The following is a 19,160-nucleotide window of genomic DNA, read 5'->3' as shown; positions in this document are numbered from 1 at the left end:
CTTATCAGAAAGGCCCTCAGACTCCTCAGCCAAGAAATAGGTATTGCTACTCTCTGTCAACAGCAAGGCAGTGTCAGTGGTAGAAGAAGACCGAGGTCGACACTGGTGTTGGTGCAAGATGGCTGTAAGGCTGCTGTCTTGGGGGGCCTTGCGTAGCAGGTGAGGGCTGCCCCGCTGGGGCTCCAGGGAACTGCTCTTGGTTCTGCGGCTACTGCTACTGCCACCACCACCCCCTCCACTGCCCCCGCTGCTGCTGTGTAGGCTGGCCCCCCTCTTAATAGAGGGGCGGGAGCGGATCTGCTGCAGCACACGGTTGAAGGCAGTGGGCCGAGCAGGCAGGTCGTGCAGGGACATGGCGTAGGAGACACGGTGCATCTCTGGGGAGCGCTCTTTCTCATCTGGGGAGTCATGGTCTGACATGCCGTGCTGCTGCTGCTGGGAGTCCTGGGATGTCTGCTGTTGCTGCTGTTGCTGCTGCTGCTGCTGTTCCCGTTCCCTGGATCGCCTTCGACTGTGGAACAGATGCTTCAGACCGTGGCCAAACATGGAGCCCTCAGAAAGCTGCTGGATTTTCTTAGGGAGAGAAGACAGGACAAAAGTGATCAGAATGCATCTTTCTGCCTTGCCTCAACAGGTCCTTAGCCTGGTTCCCAGTGAGATCTCAATCACTAACAACACTCTTCAAATTCAGAGGTCCCTATGGATAAGTTTCTACTTACAAACATCGTTTGGAAAGATGACATGTACTACCTACCCACCTCATGCCCCAGAGATTCACTCCCATGGCTACCACATGGCATTCTAAGAGAGTATGGGGGGAAATGACAGGTTTAGGGATACTGAACATCATTGCTACTTTAACACTGTTTCCCATGGAATACATGACTCATATTAGCAAATTTTATCTCTTCAGCCAGGTTCTTCCTAGCCTCACCAGCACGGAGCATTAAATGAAGAATCATACAGCCTAAGTTCTAATCCTGGTTCCTCTGTCTATAGCTGTGTGAGCAGAGATATTTAACCTCTCTGAACTTCCATTTCCTCTGTAAAATTGAGATAATAATTCTTGTCCTATTTTCCTCATTGGCAGAAAACCAAATTAAATTATGAAAAATATATAAAATATATGTGAAAGCACTTTCAAAACCATGGGTGGTATATAGCATAATAGAAAGAGAAGAATACAAGCTGGATTTTTAATCGCAAATTGATTTGAATCCTACTTATACTATGTGCTACCTGCATTACCCTGGGCATGGCATTTCATTTTTCTAGGATTCAGTTGTCTTAATTGTGATAATAATATTAACAATAGCTAGCATTTATAAAGTGCTTTAAGGTTTGCAAAATTCTTTACAAATATAACATTTGATCCTCACAACAACCCTTCAAGGTATTATCCCCATCCTACAGATGAGGAAACAGAGGCAGAGGGGAAGTGACTTGCCCAGGGTCACACAGCTAGAATGTATCTGAGACTGGATTTAAACCTGTAAAATGAAGACATTGAACTGTGTGATCTTTCTGGTTCCTTCAATATCTAACATTTGATTGAAACTATTGTTGTGAAGTTTTAAGTTTGACACTTCTGGAAGCAGCATTAACTCTTTCAGGGTAAAAGGGCACTAGGACTCTACATCTTGAGAAATACAGACAGTTGCCAGTTTAAAAGCCAAGTCCCTGGGACTTTCAGAGTCATCTCACATAAGACCAGAGACATTTGGAAATTCTAATTCATTCTTTCAAATAGATTATGGTTGCAGACTGAATAAAGAGGCAAGAGGTATAATAGATACAATGTTGGCCTTGAAGTCAGTAAAATCTATGTTCAAATAGACGTCTCCTCTGATGCTTACTTGCACTGTAACCATGGACAAATCCCTTAACCTCTGAGAGTTGGTTCCCTCATTTGTAAAAATGGGGATAATAATCCCTGCAGTGTCTATCCCATGAAGTTATTAACAGGCTCAAATGAGATATATATCAAGTACTTTGTGAATTTTCAAGTGCTACATTATTATAAAGTATATTTTGTGTACCGGATATTATAAAGTGCTTTGCAGACTTCTAAGTACTTCAAACACACTAGGCTGAGTGGGGCCATGAAATAATAAACACAAGTCATCACACATCCAGAAAAAAATGTTCTTTCTTTTAAAACTATACCCTCAGAAAATTATTTTGGTCATCTTAACTGTGCTTACAATATTCCAAACATTTTTGGGAAAGCCTTTAGAGTCTGCCTGCAGCACATTTTTCTGAATAAAGAATCATAGAATAAGAAGTGGAAGGGTCATGGAAAGTCATATAGTCTAACTTCCTCATTTAACAAATTGAACAAATAAGGAAACTGGGGATTGGGAAGGGTAATCAACTTGCTCAAGGTCACACAGGGTTAGGTTTCAAAACCAGGTCCTCTGCTTCCAAATCTAGGACTATCTTTCCCCTTTCCTACTAATTCAGATTGACTTTATACCAAGGAGACAAAGCTGCTTAGCTATTAGGAAAACAATTAGTAAAATTGTTCACATGTACAATAAAAATGTAACTGTATTAACAAATGAATAAGCAACTTCAACAAAATACAGTGCTCATCCATGCCAGAACTCTAGAAGAAGGGGCCCTGCTAATTGTGATCAAAAGCATTTATTCAAAACCAAGATCCAACATATTTGCAAAGAATCACTAGAAACCTTTCTAATAAGTAAAGAGGTAAAGCAAGGATATTCCCACCTCTACCATTTAAAAAGATTTTTAAATTACATTTGTTAAAGGTACAAAAAATCTTTTATCTCTCACTAAACATTATTAACAATAGAAATTGAGTGAGAAAAACATGATTGACTGTGTTTTGTTATTTTTGTTCTTTGGGAGGAGGTTTTTAATTTATTTACCTGTGGATTTTTATTTTATTTATGAAATAAACAACAAATTAATTGAGTATTTCCATATACACAGTAGAATAGAAGATCATACATGAAACTTTGAATCTCTAGTGTGAAGATCCTGCTTTTCAAGTATATAATAAATTCAGCAGATAACTCAGAGCTGCTCTGCTTCTATCTAGTTATTTCTAGGTTTTCTGTTCTCTTCTATGCATTTAAAATACTTCAATGACCTTTTCTTCATTTTCTGGAGGAGAGGGAATTCTATTCCTCTAGCTTAACCTTCCCTCCCTAGATATATCTTAAGTGGTGGTAAATATTTATTCCTTGAGAATGGTTTTGGTTTGGGAAAACAACTAAAAGTCATCCACAGCCAAGTCTAGTGAGCAGGACATGCAACCAAGCTAGAAAACAAGGATTTTTTTAGGTTGGCAGGAAAGAAAGGAGGAGCGTATGATGTAGAATTTATTTTCTTGTGTAGCTCAAGCTGATTCTAAGAAAACTGACCGCCCCAAGGAGCTCCAAATATGTTAGGGGCAATGGTACCAACCTTGTTGTGGCACAGTGCTAGGACTCGACTTAAGAGTTAGGAAGATCTGGATTCAAATCTCAATTCAGACACTTTCTAACTGTATGACCCTGCACAAGTAATGTACTTTCTTTGATCTTCTTTTTCCTCATTTATAAAATGGGAAAAATAATAGACATATATTGAATGTGCTCTATGTTCTGTTCTATATATGAAGTGTTCTATAAACTTTAAAGATTGTTGCTGTTGCTATTTAGTCATTTTTAGTAACATCTAACTCTTCATGACCCCATTTGGAGTTTTCTTGGCAAAGATACTGGAGCAGTTTGCTATTTCCTTCTTCAGCTCATTTTTCAGATTAGGAAACGGAGGCAAATAGAATTAAATGACTTGCCCAGGGTCACATATCTAGTAAGTGTCTGAGGCTGGATTTGAATTCAGGAAGATGAGCTTTCCTGACTCCAGGTCTGGCACTCTATCCACTGCACAATCTAGCTTCCCCTTTAAACATATAGAGATAGAGAGAAAGATAGAGAAATAGACAGATCTATAAATACATATATGCATATATATGTGTATGTAAAAACACACATGTATATGTATGTAGTCAGAAAATTATATACAAGGGTATACAAAGCAAAAAGCATTAATGAAATAAATCAGCCTTGAAATCAGGAATGTAGCAAGACACAACAGCTCAGTGACCCTTCATCTCATACCTATGCATAGACATGTGTATGTGGACACACAAACATGTACATCCACATATACATAAACATATATTTAAAATGTGTCTGTGTATGTGCACACATGGATAAATACACACATACACAATTGTATGTGTGTACACACATACAAACACACACTACTAAGCACACAATCTCCCAATAGGACTACTCTGAAGGGTGACGCCATAGTCTTACATTCAGAGACATTCGTTATCTAACCCCAAATGACCTTTCCATGAGATTCCTCTTTAGATATTCTATAAATAGGACTACATAACATTCCCCAAACGCACTCTGCATTTTCCTGCCTTTGCTTATATTATTTTCTCTGTCTGGATGACTTCCTCCTTTGGTTCCCTAGATCCCCATCTCAACCTACTCAAATTCTATCTAGCCTTCTTAGTAGGATTCAGATTCCCCTTTCTCTCTGAAGACTTCCCTGACCAGCCTATTATCTCTCCCTGACCTGATCTCTCCCTTTTCTGCATTCACAAAGTACTTTTTAGGAGTGTGGCATAGTAGAAAGAATGCTGGATTTGAGTTAAAAGTCTCCAGTTCCAATATCAGCCCTGCCATTACCACCTGTGTGACCACTGGCAAACCACTTAGCCTTTCTAGATTTCAGGTTCCTGTTCTATAAATGAAGGGGTCAAACTAAATGACCTATAAGGCCTCTTCCAACTCAAAATCTATTCTCCTATAGCCTCTTATGGCCCTTATCATACTGACTTAGAACAGAAGTTCTAGTATATATATATTTATATGATCTTGCCCACTAAGTTGAAAGTTCCTAGTGAGCAATGGCTATACCTTAGTCATCTTTCCAATGCCCACAATAGCCACCATACCGTAGACCCTCAGTAAATGTTTGCTAAATGAATGAGGACATATCAATTCTGCCTTTTAAAAAAAAATCAGCCTTACAGTTGATCCCAGATTTCATGAAATGACCAATCTTGGTCCCAGGAAACAGAGAGATCACACTTCCCTCCTCTCAACAGAAGGTGAAGAACTAAAAGTACAAAATATTGCATACAGTGTCAAACACAGTCATTATATGAGTCAGTTTTGCTCGATGGTTTTTGTTCCAAAAGAATGTTCAGGGGCCAGGGCAGGGCAATCTATCAGAAAATATTTGAAGGAATACTAAGCAAAAGGCATCAATGAAACAAATCAGTCTTGAAGTAAGGAATGCAGAGAGACAGAAAAGCTCAGCAAGCCTTCATCTCATAGCTGCATGACCCAGACAGTAAAGGCACATGAAGGAATCCAAAAAAGACCCCTTCCTTCAAAGGAATGGAATGCAGACTCAGTCGACCAACAAGTAAGTATTTATTAAGGACAAAACTAGGGACCAGGCATTGTACTAAGTGCTGGGGATATACAGACAATAGTGAAACACTCCCTGTAACAGGAAACAACATATATATATATATACACACATATATATATATGTAGGGAGATATAAAATAGAGAAATAGACAGATAGGGAGATATAAAAGAGAGTCAAGATAATTTTTTCAGGAAAGACACTAGTAGCTGGGTAAGGGGTGGTGAGGGGGAGGGTGTAATATGGAAAAACTTCATACAAAGAGAGCTAGGCTTGGAAAGAAACTAGAGATTTTGAGATGCATTAGTGAAGACAGAATACATTGTAGGCAGAGGATAGTCAGTGCAAAAGTAGAGATGAGAGAAGGGTAGTTTGGTTGGACTATAGGATACATGAAGAGGTTAGAAAAGTAAGTAAGCTAGGGTAAAGTATGAAGGGGGTTAAGTGCTGAACAGAATTTATATTTGATAATATAATAACATGATTTAGTTATATGATATTTATATATGATGTCATTCATTGTATTACATTATTATATAACAGGGCAGTCACTGGAGTTCAGTGATCAGGGGAATGACACTGTCAGATTTACACTTACAAAAAAAAAAAGCTCTTTGGCAGCTGTGTGGAAGATGGATTGGAGTGGGGAAAGATTTTAGGCAGACAGACCTGTTGGGAGGCTACTCCGGTAGTCCAGGTGAGAGGTGCTGAACTGGGGTGAAGGCCATTGTGATTGCTATTTGTCCTTCATTCTTTTTTAAATTTTTTTCCTTTTTTGGAGGGGGGAAGGCAGGGCAATTGGGGTTAAGTGACTTGCCCATAGTCATACAGCTAGTAAATGTTAAGTGTCTGAGGCTGGATTTGAAGTCAGGTCCTCCTGACTCCAGGGCCAGTGCTCTATTCACTGTACCATCTAGCTGCCTCTGTGCTTCATTCTTGAAGAGGACCATGACATCAGGGAGGTGATGCCATGATTTGCAAATGAATTGGGTCTGAGTGAGGGAGGGCTGTGCAAAGTCACCAACCTCCTTTTCTGCTCCAGAACCATCCGGGTCTAGTGGGTAGATATAGATCAGAACGACTGGAGATGCTCCCCAGTGGGGGCCATATGAGTGAAGAGAAGAGTATGGATGCAAGAGATATTGTGGAGGCAGAACCAAGAATCAGTGGATGGTTTCCACATGGTCTGGGGTGATTACGGCAAAGAGGAACTGGGAAAGAATTTAACACTAAGCAGGGGAAGAATGTTCTCTTATCCCCACTGAGTGATCATATTCAGGGACCCAGAGCAGGTCTTGATCCAAGCTTGGTGCTGGTTATAAGGAACAACCAGCAGTCCCCCAAAGGGCCTCACATGCTTCTAACGGATGCCATTCCATTCTCATAATTCCTTTCTTAACTTCTTAGCATTCATTCTCTGAATTACTGTGCTTTGGTATGTAGTAGATTGAGTTTTAGTCTTGGAGTCAGGAAGACCTAGATTCAAATCCCATCTCAGAAATGTGCTCTCTGTGGGACCCTAAGCATGTTATTTAACTTCTGAGACTCAGTTTCCTTTTCTGTACAATGGAAATAATAATAGTTTCATAGGATTATTGTGGGAAATCAAGTCACATCGTGCATGGTTTGTACTCTGAAATCTTCAAGCACTTTAGAAAGGTGAGTTTCTGCTGAGCTCATTTCCTACTACTCCTTTGGTCTGGCTATTCTTTTCATTGACAACGATCAGAACTATACCCACATTTTCTCATTTGTGCAAATCGTATCACTTCTGTAGAGGATTTACCCATTGTGTTTGAAGCCTTCCTCTTGTTTTCGATATTTCAAGAGTATCAATGTACCACCCAGGTTTTCTAGCTGCCATCCCTCTTTATTCATATAGAAGTCTCTCTCCCCAAGTCGTTTTCTGGTCACGTGTGTCCTCAATAATATTTTTTTCCTCCCCCCCCAGTTTTCTTTTTAAAAATATTTATTTTTAGTTTTCAACATTTACTTCCATAAGTTTTAACTTTTTTTCCTTCCCTCCTCACTTCCTCCTCCCTCCCCAAGATGGCCTATAATTTCATATGGGCTTTACATATACATTTATCTCAATAATGTCTTTATGTGACTTGTTAACTATAATCCATGCATTCTAGTAAGATGTAGCCTGTGTACACCTGTCATGCATCTTTTTTATTCTGAACTTAACCCTCCACAAGCATTTCCATATTAATAGTTCAACACAAAAAGAGGACTATATACAAAACCACAAGTCTGCATTTCATGTTATTTGGGCTTTAACGAATTTCACACATAACTTTTAAAACCGTCCTACTTATCTCTGTTTCCTTCTGGACTGCCTTCTGCTCTTTTCTGTGCATTGCACAAAAATTTCAATGGCCCTTTTATCTCCCCATAACTATCACTAAGCCCTTCTCTACTCCCAACCTCCTCCCCAATTAAAAACAGGAAAAATAAACAAATCTCTTTTAACAGATAAGAATAATTAAATGAAACAAATCCACACAGTGGCCACGTGCAAAAAATGTATATCTCTTTCTGCATCTTGAGCCCATTGTTTTTCTAATAGGACAGTAATTTACTTCATCATAGGTCCTCTGGTTGGTCATTGCTTTGATCGGAATTCTTGTCTTTCAGAGTTGTTTTTCTGTATATTTCTGTATGCATTGTTCTCCTGGTTCTGCTCACCCCACTCTGCATCAGTTCATACTTTCAGGATTCTCTGAAATAATTTCTCATCATTTCTTACAGTGTCATAATATTCCATTACAATTCACATACCACAATTTGTTCAGCTATTCCTCAACTGATGGGAGCCCTCCCTCCTACTTTCTAGTTTATCTCTTGTAGATATTTATGTAGTATTTGTGGAAAATCCATTTTTTTCCTTTGAGCCTCTGCTTGCAGTTACTATGGCATTACTGTCTTTATAAATTGGATTCTGGCCATGTTTGGATCTATAATCATTCTTTATAGTGGTTGGTGTATTCTTCAGTTCCTTTATCTCTCTGGTCTTAGTTTATGAATTGGGACTTTGTAACAGGTTCAGGCTCTTCCCCATGCTGTGGTTTTGGGTAGGTGGCAAAGTCTCAATGCTGGGTCTCCTCCTGAATCCTTTAGCTCCCCTCATGTCCTAGAGGCCCCGTTGGATCTTTGAAGTCCAGAGCTCTGGATCTATAAAGCCCTCTATGACATCTCAGGACAGTGTTAAAGACCTCAGAACCCCCGATGCTGGAGTGTTCTGTGTGCTTCACTGGTAGATAGAAGACACCTCACTGTGGGTTTCCCATCACCCCAGAGTTTTTCCACTCTCGTTGACATGGAATACAAAGCCCCATAGCTTTCATGTGTGATCCACCTCTACTAGTATTGAGAGGCTGATTCACCTGAGCTGGTGACCCCCTTTTCCACAGCCAATGGGCCAGTGGCTTCTGGATGCCTTCTTGGGTAATCCTGGGGTAGAAGAAGTCACTTACTGTAGTCTCTCATTGGACTTTTTTTTGGAGGGGGGAAGGCAAGGCAATTCAGGTTAAGTGACTTGCCCAGGGTCACAGGGCTAGTAAGTATCAAGTGTCTGAGGCTGGATTTGAACTCAGGTCCTCAACTCCAGGGCCGGTGCTCTATTCACTGTGCCACCTAGCTGCCCCATTGAACTTTTTGATTACTATTAGGCCTGGTGCAATTTTCAGATTTTTGTTGAAGTAAGTGAGAAGGAGCTAATTGGCCTGCCTCTGTTCAGGAAGCCACCTTGGCCAGAAGTTCCCAGGCATCATCTTTCCTTTGCCCTTCTCAGGTATCTGTCATTTGCTTTTTTCAGAAATCATGTGTCATGGTTTACAGCCACGTAGTATCAAGGGAGGAGAACTGGTATTTAAAGAGAACCACTAAGAAGTCTGAGATTGCTGAGTACTTACTGTGTGGGATTACCGAAAGCATCCTGAGATCACCAAGGAATTGTGGGAAGTGGAGAGGTCTCCTAGGACAGTGCGCTAGCTGGTGATGTTATTGTTGCTGTTTTGGACCAGCCCTGTAATTTCCTTTTTATAGGGAATGCCAGGTGAGGAACTTGCTCTACCAATGCAAATCAGAAATTTCTAGCTTGGGTCACATACCTTGTATGTATCAGAGGCGGGGACTTAAAGCTAGATCTTCCTGCCATGAGACCAGCTCTTTACCTATTACAGTAGGCCACCCTGCCTCTCACATCTGGACATTTACTATGTGGTCTAATCATTTGCGTGTTGCTTTTTCAATGTCTCAATATTTTCCTGTATGTAGGTGTAACTTCCTTCAGACTAGACAGTGAACTCTGAGGTTTTGTTTTCTTTTTCTCTAGCAGCTTTCTCTTTGACCCCTAATGCAAAGTAAGATAATGATGCTGCTACCAACACCATATGTGTGTGAGCATAGCACTTTCACCTACATTATCTCATTTGATTCTGAACTCAAAAGCATTTATTAAGATCTCTACATTGAAACTTTAAAGGATGTAGGATAATGCATTATCATTCCCATTTTACCAAGGGGAAAACTGAGATAACAATTTGCTCCATGTCTCAGAGTGACTAAGGGTTCTGAGTGGTAGAATGTGACTCAGACCAGATCTTTGGCCCTTTGACCTAGTGTTTTTTCCACTGTGACACAGACACTCAGTAAGTATTTATCGATGCATCCTTTTTCTTTTTAAAAATTTTTTCTCATTTTCTACAACTCTACACAGGGGAAGGGAATATTTACAAAGATTTTAAGACAAGCAGGCAATATGGGGGAAGGGTAGTCATATATTTCACCTTTGAGGTCAATCTAATTTCTGGGATAGAGCTCTGGTTTGGAGTAGCCAAGCAGTAATAGAGTTCCCATCATTTCCTCTCATCCCTGTTCTAAACAAACTCCCATGATACTAAACTGCTCTGGAATATGAGTCTGTCTTGGTTTGCTTTATGCCAGGGAGTCTCAAACTAAACTGTAGCTCTAAACACACTCAAAATGATCCTGAAGAAACCCTTAAATTCCAGGGGAGGGGGCACTGATCCCAACTCTGCCACTTACAGTTTACATGACTGTGGGAAGATAGGCACATGAATGAACTTTTAGTGTATTTGTGAATTGGTCCAACTGTTCTAGAAAGCAATTTGGAATTTATAAAAAAAAAAGACACTGAAATATACCTTGAATATCCTCTGACCCAGAAAAACCAGTACTAGACATATATCCTGAGGAAGTCAATCACAGAAGGAATAGTCTCATATATATGAAAATATTTATAGAAACACTTTTTATATCATCAAAGAACTGCAAATAAAGTGAGAGCCGATTGATTGGGGAATGGCTGAACAAATTATGGTATGTGAATGTAATGGAATGTTATGGTACAAAAAAAATTATGAATATGAATTATTCAGAGGCACTTGGGAAGACTTATATGAACTGATACAAAGCAAGGTGAGCAGAACCAGAACAGGTTACATGATGAACACCATAGATAGTCTAAAGGAAAACGATAGTAAAAAGACTTCAGAACTTTGATAAAAGCACTGATTTGAGAAGACTGGCAGTAAAGCATGCCTCCCACTTCTTAGCACATGACTGATATGCTGATTTATTTTACTTGACCATTTGTTCCAAGGGAAGGTTGAGAGTAAAGAATGCAAGGGGACTCAATAGAAAGTGACAGAGATGAAAGTACCAACAAAACAAAAAGGAATTGTTAAGATGACTTAAGCAAGCACTAATTTTGGCCCAACCTAAGTACCCCAGTGCCACAATAGAGGGAGAACCAGGACTGGAATCAGGAAGAATCATCTTCATGAGCTCAAATCTGACTTCAGACACTTACTAGCTGTGTGACCCTGGGCAAGTCACTTAACCCTGTTTGCCTCAGTTTCTTCATCTGTAAAATGAGCTGGAGAAGGAAATAGAAAACCACTCCAGTGTCTCTGCCAAGAAAACCCCAAATGGGGTCACTAAGAGTCAAACATTTATGAAGAACAACAACAACAAGGTCCTCTGGAAGAATTAATTGTTGGTAGTAGCTTTATCTGGAGGTAAGTGGTAGCTGATACTGGGGTTATATGTAAGTGTTTGCTGGAGTGGGGGTGGGGGGATGGAATGCAGCCCTTCCTACTACATTGGAGAAATGGACAAATACAAATATAGTATTTTTTTTTAAGAAAATCGCATGCACATATCACAACCCAGCTACAAGTTTTGAAAGTAGGGAAAACCATGGTGACTGGCTCTGGGGAACTCAGCACCAACGCATCAGAAAGCACCACCTGCTCTAACTAGCACACTCCAGAAAATAAATGTCACCTGCTTTTCCATAAAGACTTAAAAAAAAAACTTTTTTTCCAGGTGCAAAAAAAAATCCCCAAAACTTTTTAGTGATTAAGTTACAGCACATGTTTTAGGAAGGTAGGCAGAAGGTCTCTGAGAAATACAGGCTCAGGAAGGTCATATGGGCCTTATACACCCTGAGAAAAGAAGAGTGAAAGTTCTTACTTTGGACAGCTAGGTGGCACAGTGAATAGAGCATCAGCCCTGGAGTCAGGATGACCTGAGTTCAAATTCGGCCTCAGACACATAACATAAAAACTAGCAGTGTGACCTTGGGCAAGTCACTTAACCCCAATTGCCCTCCCAAAAAAAGGCAAAAAAAAAGTTCTTACTTCAAGTAAAACTGGATAGAAAGTGGAATTTCCTGCAAAAGAGGATGTTGGACACAGGAAAAAGCATAGGAAATAGGTTTGATATTTTCTTCCCCTAGAAATTTAATCAATTTCACCCCAGATTTCTATCTGTTGGAGTTGTCACTCCCCTGGGGCAAGAAAAGGCTAGTAGGCCAAATGATTTCTGGAATTCCCTGCAGGAGGACTCCATTATAACACAACTGTTTTTTTTTTCTGAATCAATAAACATTTTATTAAGTGCCTATTGTATACTCAACACAGTGCTCAATGCCGGGGACAAAAAGATAAAAGCAAAACCATCCCTATACATAAAAAGCTCATATTTTATCAGGGGAGACAATACGTCATGTCACAGGATCACAGATTTAGAATTGAAAGGGACCCAAAAGACCATTTACTCCATGTTCTTCATTTCGCATATGAGAAAATGAGGCTGACTGGCAAAGTGACTTCCTGCCTGAAGTGACCTAGATAGGAAATGCCAGAACCAAGGTTGGAACTCAGGTCCTCTGATAACAAATCCCAATGCCCTTTCTACTGAGGTAGATGGTAGCATGGATAGAGCACCAGGCCTGGAGTCAGAAAGACCTTAGTTCAAATTTGGCCTCAGACGTTTACTAGCTGTGTGACCCTGGGCAAGTCACTTATCCTATTTATAAAATGGCTACTATATTAATAGCACTTATCCCCCTGGGTCATTGTGATGATCAATTAAGATAATATTAGTAAAAAAAAATTAATGTAAAGCCTGGCATTTAAGCACCTACCGTGTTTCCCCGATAATAAGACCTATCCCGAAAATAAGCCCTCCCCTTACTGTGTAAGATTCCTCTAAAATAAGCCCTCCCCCGAAAATAAGCCCTATTGAGATTGCTACTGTAGTGAAGGTGATCCCCTGCACTACACGCTACATTACGGTACCCTCTGTATGCACCGTCCCCCCTCCCCCCCGTGAAATGCACACCGCACTCCGAGCTGCATCCAATCAGAGCTGCAGCAGTGAGCACGTCATCCTGTTCTTCCCCAGTGATTTGCTTATTGAATAAAGGTACATTTTTTTGTTCACATTTACCTGTTTATTAAAATTGCTGTCAATGTTCATTAAAATAAGCTCTCCCCTGAAAATAAGCCCTCTGGTGTTTTTCTGTCCAAAAAAAAATAAGACAGTGTCTTATTATCGGGGAAACATGGTACTAGGTTCCAGGCTCTGCATTAAGTACTTAATAAATGCTTATTCTATCCCTCCCCATTGCACTATGCTGACTCTACATAGGTGTAGACATGATGCATATAAGATAGATACAAGCTAATCTAAGAAGGTGAAGACACTAGCAATAGAACCACCAGGGTCTGTCTTCAATTGGGAAACCAGGCTGTGTAAAGGCCAGAACTAAAAAAATCTCAGCTTCTTGCTCCACGGGGCTCTGAAATGCTCAGATACACCAGGTCATTCCTGACATTTCTAAGAAAAACTAGAAGGGTTTTTTTAAATCCCTTACTTAATATGCATTCATCTTCTCCATTGTTATTGACCTTTTCCCCCTCAACTGGGCTTAATCTTGTCATTCATTCCTGAGGAGGCAAGATGGGGTGACTAGGTCATCTTGAGTCACATAAAGCCGAAGTCCCCACATTATACAGTGAATCTTCATTTGGAGGAATCAGGATTGAAATTTTCCTCTATTTATAGGGTCTCTATGGAAACAGGGCTAATCACCGTAAAAACCCACTCTCAGGGTACAAAGTGAATTGAGAAAGCCTGGGCTTGACTTGAAGATGCTTCCCACAAAGGAAGTGTAAGGGGAGCCATTCGCTCAGCTTTAGAACTCACAACAAGGACAACTGAGAGGAGAGAAAAGGCATTGGAGTTTGGGGTCTGCTTATGGTCTCTCCTGGAAACATCATTATGCAAAGTTTCTGGAATCTTTTATTTTCCCAGTTTCCAAGTAGATATTAACAAATAAATATCAGCTCAAGGAAGGGCATGTGATTTCTCCTCAGCTTTGTAAAGCAAAGAACCCTGGACTGACTGGGAGCCAGGAGACCCAGGTTCAAGGTCCAACTCAACACAGTGGCTCCTTCTTGGTTTCCTAATCTGTAAAATGAAAGGATTGGGCTAGATGAGGGATTCTTGACCTTTCTGTGTGTCTTATGGATCCCCCTTTGGTAGTTTGGTAAAGCCTATGAACCCTTTTCAGAATGATGCCTTTAAATATATAAAATAAAGAGGATTAAAAGGAAATACAGTTATCATAGCATAATTTTTTAAAAACAAAATCACAGACCTCAAGTTGATAATCTCAAAAGTGCTATCTAGTTGTGATAGTCCTTCCAATTGCCATTGGTATAGATCAGAGCCAGACTGAGACCCAGACTTCAAGACCCCACTCAAATCCCACCTTCTGTAAAGCCTTCCTTGATTTGTTCATTCAGTCAACTGTGTTTGACCTTTCATGATTTGGGGTTTTCTTGGCAAAAATACCAGAGTACTTTGCTATTTCCTTCTCCAGCTCATTTTACAGATGAGGACACTGAGGCAAACAGGGTTAAGTGACTTGTCTAGGATCATACAACTAGTAACTGTCTGAGGCCCAGTTCTGATCTCAGGTCTTCCTGTCTCCAGGCCCTACATTCTATCCAGGCACTCTATGCCACCTAGATTCCCCTTTAACTACCTCAACCTAAATTCCTCTGTGCTTCTACTACAGTAAGAGTATCATGCCTCTCCTCTGGCATTTGGTCATTTGCTATCTTGTTAGCATCATCAGTCATTTGTCTTTACCTGTTATTTCATTCTGTATTATTTATTTAACTTCTCTTTCCAGCTCTAAACAGCTCTCAGCCAGGAAAGCTCCTTTTGTATCCTTGTAAATATCATAGAGTAAATTAAGCTCCTTCTCCCCTTTCCCCCAACTCAGCCTTTCTCATCTAGAGGCTGAGAACAGCCTTGTAATCCTCAGCAACAACACTCTTCTCACTGCAAATCACTGGGATGGAATTGGTTTGGAAGGAAAGCTAAGTCTTGTTTACTGTTTTTGTAAACCGGCTAAGGGAGAAGGGTGAAAGAGGTCATGTTCATTAAACCCAGCTCTGCTTTCCAGAGTACAGGACACAACTTCCTCTTTGGCCTTTTCAAACCAAATGACCAAAGAAAGGCTTCATCTGGCCAGGTTACAAATACTTTTATTTTTCCAAAACAAAAAACCCAAACAGCAACAACAAAAACCACCTGTCATCATTCACCAATCCTGCTTCAGAAACCTCAGCCTTGCAAAGGCCTGGGGACCATTGAGATGCTGTAAGAACTAGTCCAACAGGGTCAATGGCGGCATTCCAAAAATTCCTCATCTTAAACTTCAGGGATTTCAAAAGGAGAAATGTCATTCTTAAGTGGAGAGAGGAAAATAGAGATGTTTCTGAGTTGGCTTCTAAGACCATGGAAAAAAATGCTGTGCCAATTCTTCTTTTATATTCCGATCCAAATTTGGGACCAAACTGGCTATTTCAATTTTTCACTAAGAAAGATATTCGCATCAATGGGGCTGACAGTTAAAATGCAATTAGGAACAAACTAAGAGATGGTAATTCTGTAAATACTGAGCACACAGGAAGGCAACATGCCATCAAACCAATTAATTCAGAACCCAAATGCACACAGCATTAGCATAGAACACTTCATTTTAAATAGGCTTTCCCAACATTAACTCCTTCAGCTTGATTCTTGCTCTTCTTGCTGCTACTAATATATCACATTTTATACAGTGACTTACAAAATGCTTTCCTCATGCCCACCATGAGGTGGGCAACTCAAGGCAACCCTCCCATCCCTATTTTACTGATGAGGAAAATGAGGCTCAGAGACATAAGATGATTAGTAGAACTGGGACCCAAACTCAGATCTTTTCTTTCCAGGTCCAATGCTCTCTTGCATGACATACCATGTTACTTATGGTCTTCTGGTGAGCCAGTACACATACTGTGACAATTAAGAACGGTCCCCTAAATAGAACAGTCCACTGAATGTGCTTGACTAACCTAACTAGAAGGCCTAGATGGAATGAAATACATAACCTTGGTAATCTTTACCATAACAGAAAGGGGACAAGAATTGGCAAATAAGGGGAGCTGGATGCCCATAGCAAGAAAGTATGCTTGGCCAGAACAGTGTTTCTGTTTTTCTGTTAGCAGATATTTTTGCAAATATCTAAGTTTCCAGTAATAGAGTTAGATTGATAAACAGGTAGATTAATTAAGAACATGCTCAGCACTGTGCTAAGAACTTTATAAATGTTACCTCGGATTCTCACAAGAACCTTAGTTGATAGGTGCTATTATTTCCATCTAACAGATGAGGAAACTGAGCCAGAGTCACATAGCTAGTAAGTGTCAGAGGTCAGATTTGAACTTAAGTCTTTCTGATTTCAACGCCAGGGTTCTCCCCACCTATCTACCAGCAGTACTAATGTTGTCTTGTACCTAGCTCCTATCAACTAGATATTTGCATGGCTGCTGAATGAATGGCAGAACCACCATTTTGACTAAGCATGCCTATTTGTTGTACCCTAAAATTTACTTGTTCAGGGTAACCAACACCCCTTGTTTAGACGGACAATTTCTGTTATCCCCTTTTTCTTTCCCTTATACTTCCCCTCCCTTGCATTTTTTGTTTTTATTTATTTTTTTTTAGGCTGGGTTTCCCTATCTTGCCCAGGCTAGAAGAGAAGCAACAACTGACAGGTCCTATCCCAACACTGATGAGTCCCATCTCTGTCAGACCTGGGCTGTTTTGCTCCATCCTCAGGCAGCCTGACAGTCCTTTGTTGCAGGATTTAGGACATACATTTTAGTGACTTTAGCCCTACTGAAACAGAGCTCCTGAACTCAAGCAATCCACCAGCCTCAGTCTCAGTCTCCCCAGAATCAGGGATTACTGGCATGTGTTTCCATGCCCAGCTGCATCATTTCACTTTCAAAATCTAAAACCCATCTTCCCTCTATTAGAAAAGTTTCTGTGGTTAATCCCACTTAAGTTTCACCTTTGATGTCCTAAGGTCCCCATAATAAGTTACACCAACTTATTTTTACTTATATAGTACAATTTATTTTTCATGGATATATGTTCTTTCTCCTACTGCACTGAGAATGCCTGAAAGGGGGGGCGTGTAGTTTCAAGTCACCACCTCCTCCTCCTTATCTTCCCACAGTCCAGAATCTACTGATCTTCACACATAAATAGTCTGTAAATGTTGTTGACTGCTTTGAATTGCCAATTTCCTTACTGAGCTGCCCCATTCTGGAAGCAGCCTAGCATTGACCCCCACAGCAATCCAATCTTGTCATCGGTTTATGTCAATGATGACAAGAATCATCCATGCCTAAAAATACTAATACCAAAGGCTTTTCCAGGACCACATGACACTAATACCTTGCTTGGTGTTACCCACTTGTACCCATTGGAATGAATGATGAACAAAGACAGCATTGGTGCACAGGAAAGAAGGGAGGCATCAGAAAACCTCATTGATAGTCCTGGATCTCCCCAAGAATTAGTGGTATGACATTGGGAAAGTCACTTTACCACTGTGCCTCAGTTTCCTCATTTATTGACAGAAGGAGCTAGTCTAGATAATATCTAAAGTCCCATTCATTTCTGAAATCTGATGGCCATTAACTCCCATACCTCAGATTTCCATAGACTTTTTCTTGAGACCCTAAGATCATTCTCTGCTTCCCACTGTATCCATCTGAATTATACAGCAGCGTCTTCCCTATTTTACAGATGGAGTAACTGAGACCCAGAGAGATTAAAGGACATGCTCAAAGACACAAAATAAATTAGGGAAAAAGCTAGAAATGTAATTTAGGCCCAAAGTTCTCTAATGATGACTTCACTAGACAATAGGGTTAATATAGTCCATGTAATGAGTGCCAAAACATTTATGGTCTTGAATAGGGCTTGTGATGAGGCATGGATGAATAACCTACAAGATCTTATTAGGAATTCCCTGAGATGTGCTGATCCTTACCATGTTTTCTGATCTGAGTCAAGGAAAGACTTTAATGAAGACAATGTTATTATGGATGGAAGAAAAAAGACAACATACTGAAATACAGGCTGAGTGGGTAGGCTGAGATTGGGATTTAAATTCATCCATAAAATATGTTTTGCATGACTGCATGTGTATAATCTTTATCAAATTGTTTGCCTTCTCAAGGAGGGGGAAGAGAAGGAAGAGAATTTGGAAATCAAAATTTAAAAAAACAAATGTTAAAAAATTTTATAATTGGAAAAAACATAACATTTTTCACTTAAAAATTCATCTGTAATCAGAAATGTGATTCAAAAAGGTTTCTTTCTCTTTCTTTAAGGAAGAATCTCACAAATATGTGGTCTTCCAAAATCCTTAGTGAACTTTTGGACTATTAAAGATTATAATTGCACCAAGACTTTTGGGACATTCTTCTTTTCGCCAGAGGGATGGGTATCAATAGTATTGTAGGGGATGGCCCCTGGATAGTACAGCCCAGAATACAGTTGGCTCTCTCTCCTTCAGGAAAATGCTAAATTCCTCTAGTTACAATGAAAGTGGAGAGGACTTAGAGGTGGTATTTACCTTGTGGGGCCCTAGCCTAGCACCTCTAAAATGTCTCAGGAAAGAACAAGCTCTCTCTCTTGTATCCAGTGCGGAATTAGTCACTATGCCACAAACCTCAGAAACGTCTATCACAACTGTATTTTTAAACAGACCCATGTGCCCCGAATCTGTTTCTGCTTCTCATCACTTCAGCTGCTAATGGTGGGAGGGGGGAAGGAAAGAGAGAGAGAGAGAGAGAGAGAGAGAGAGAGAGAGAGAGAGAGAGAGAGAGAGAGAGAGAGAGAGAGAGAGAGAGAGAGAGAGAGAGAGAGAGAGAGAGAGAGAGAGAGAGAGAGAGAGAGAGAGGGAGAGAGAGAGAGAGAGAGAGAGAGAGAGAGAGAGAGAGAGAGAGAGAGAGAGA

The 19,160-nt window shown here is 40.2% G+C and overlaps 1 protein-coding gene across 1 annotated transcript in view; it reads right to left on the bottom strand.

Moving 5' to 3' along the window:
• TMCC2 (transmembrane and coiled-coil domain family 2) overlaps window positions 1–19,160 on the bottom strand; it is a 65,698-nt gene that overhangs the window by 41,110 nt on the left and 5,428 nt on the right. The window contains exon 2 of the mRNA XM_069074669.1: window positions 1–573. Within this exon, the coding sequence (XP_068930770.1) occupies window positions 1–573 (573 nt within the window). The remainder of the gene's footprint in view (window positions 574–19,160) is intronic.

This window comes from Petaurus breviceps, unplaced genomic scaffold (assembly GCF_028583685.1).
Source record: "Petaurus breviceps papuanus isolate PSGF00001 unplaced genomic scaffold, PetGlider_PUasm1.0 90895, whole genome shotgun sequence".
In the NCBI taxonomy this organism is placed as follows: domain Eukaryota; kingdom Metazoa; phylum Chordata; class Mammalia; order Diprotodontia; family Petauridae; genus Petaurus; species Petaurus breviceps.
Note: the sequence above shows the minus strand (reverse complement) of the source record. Positions and strands in the feature narration are given on the sequence as shown.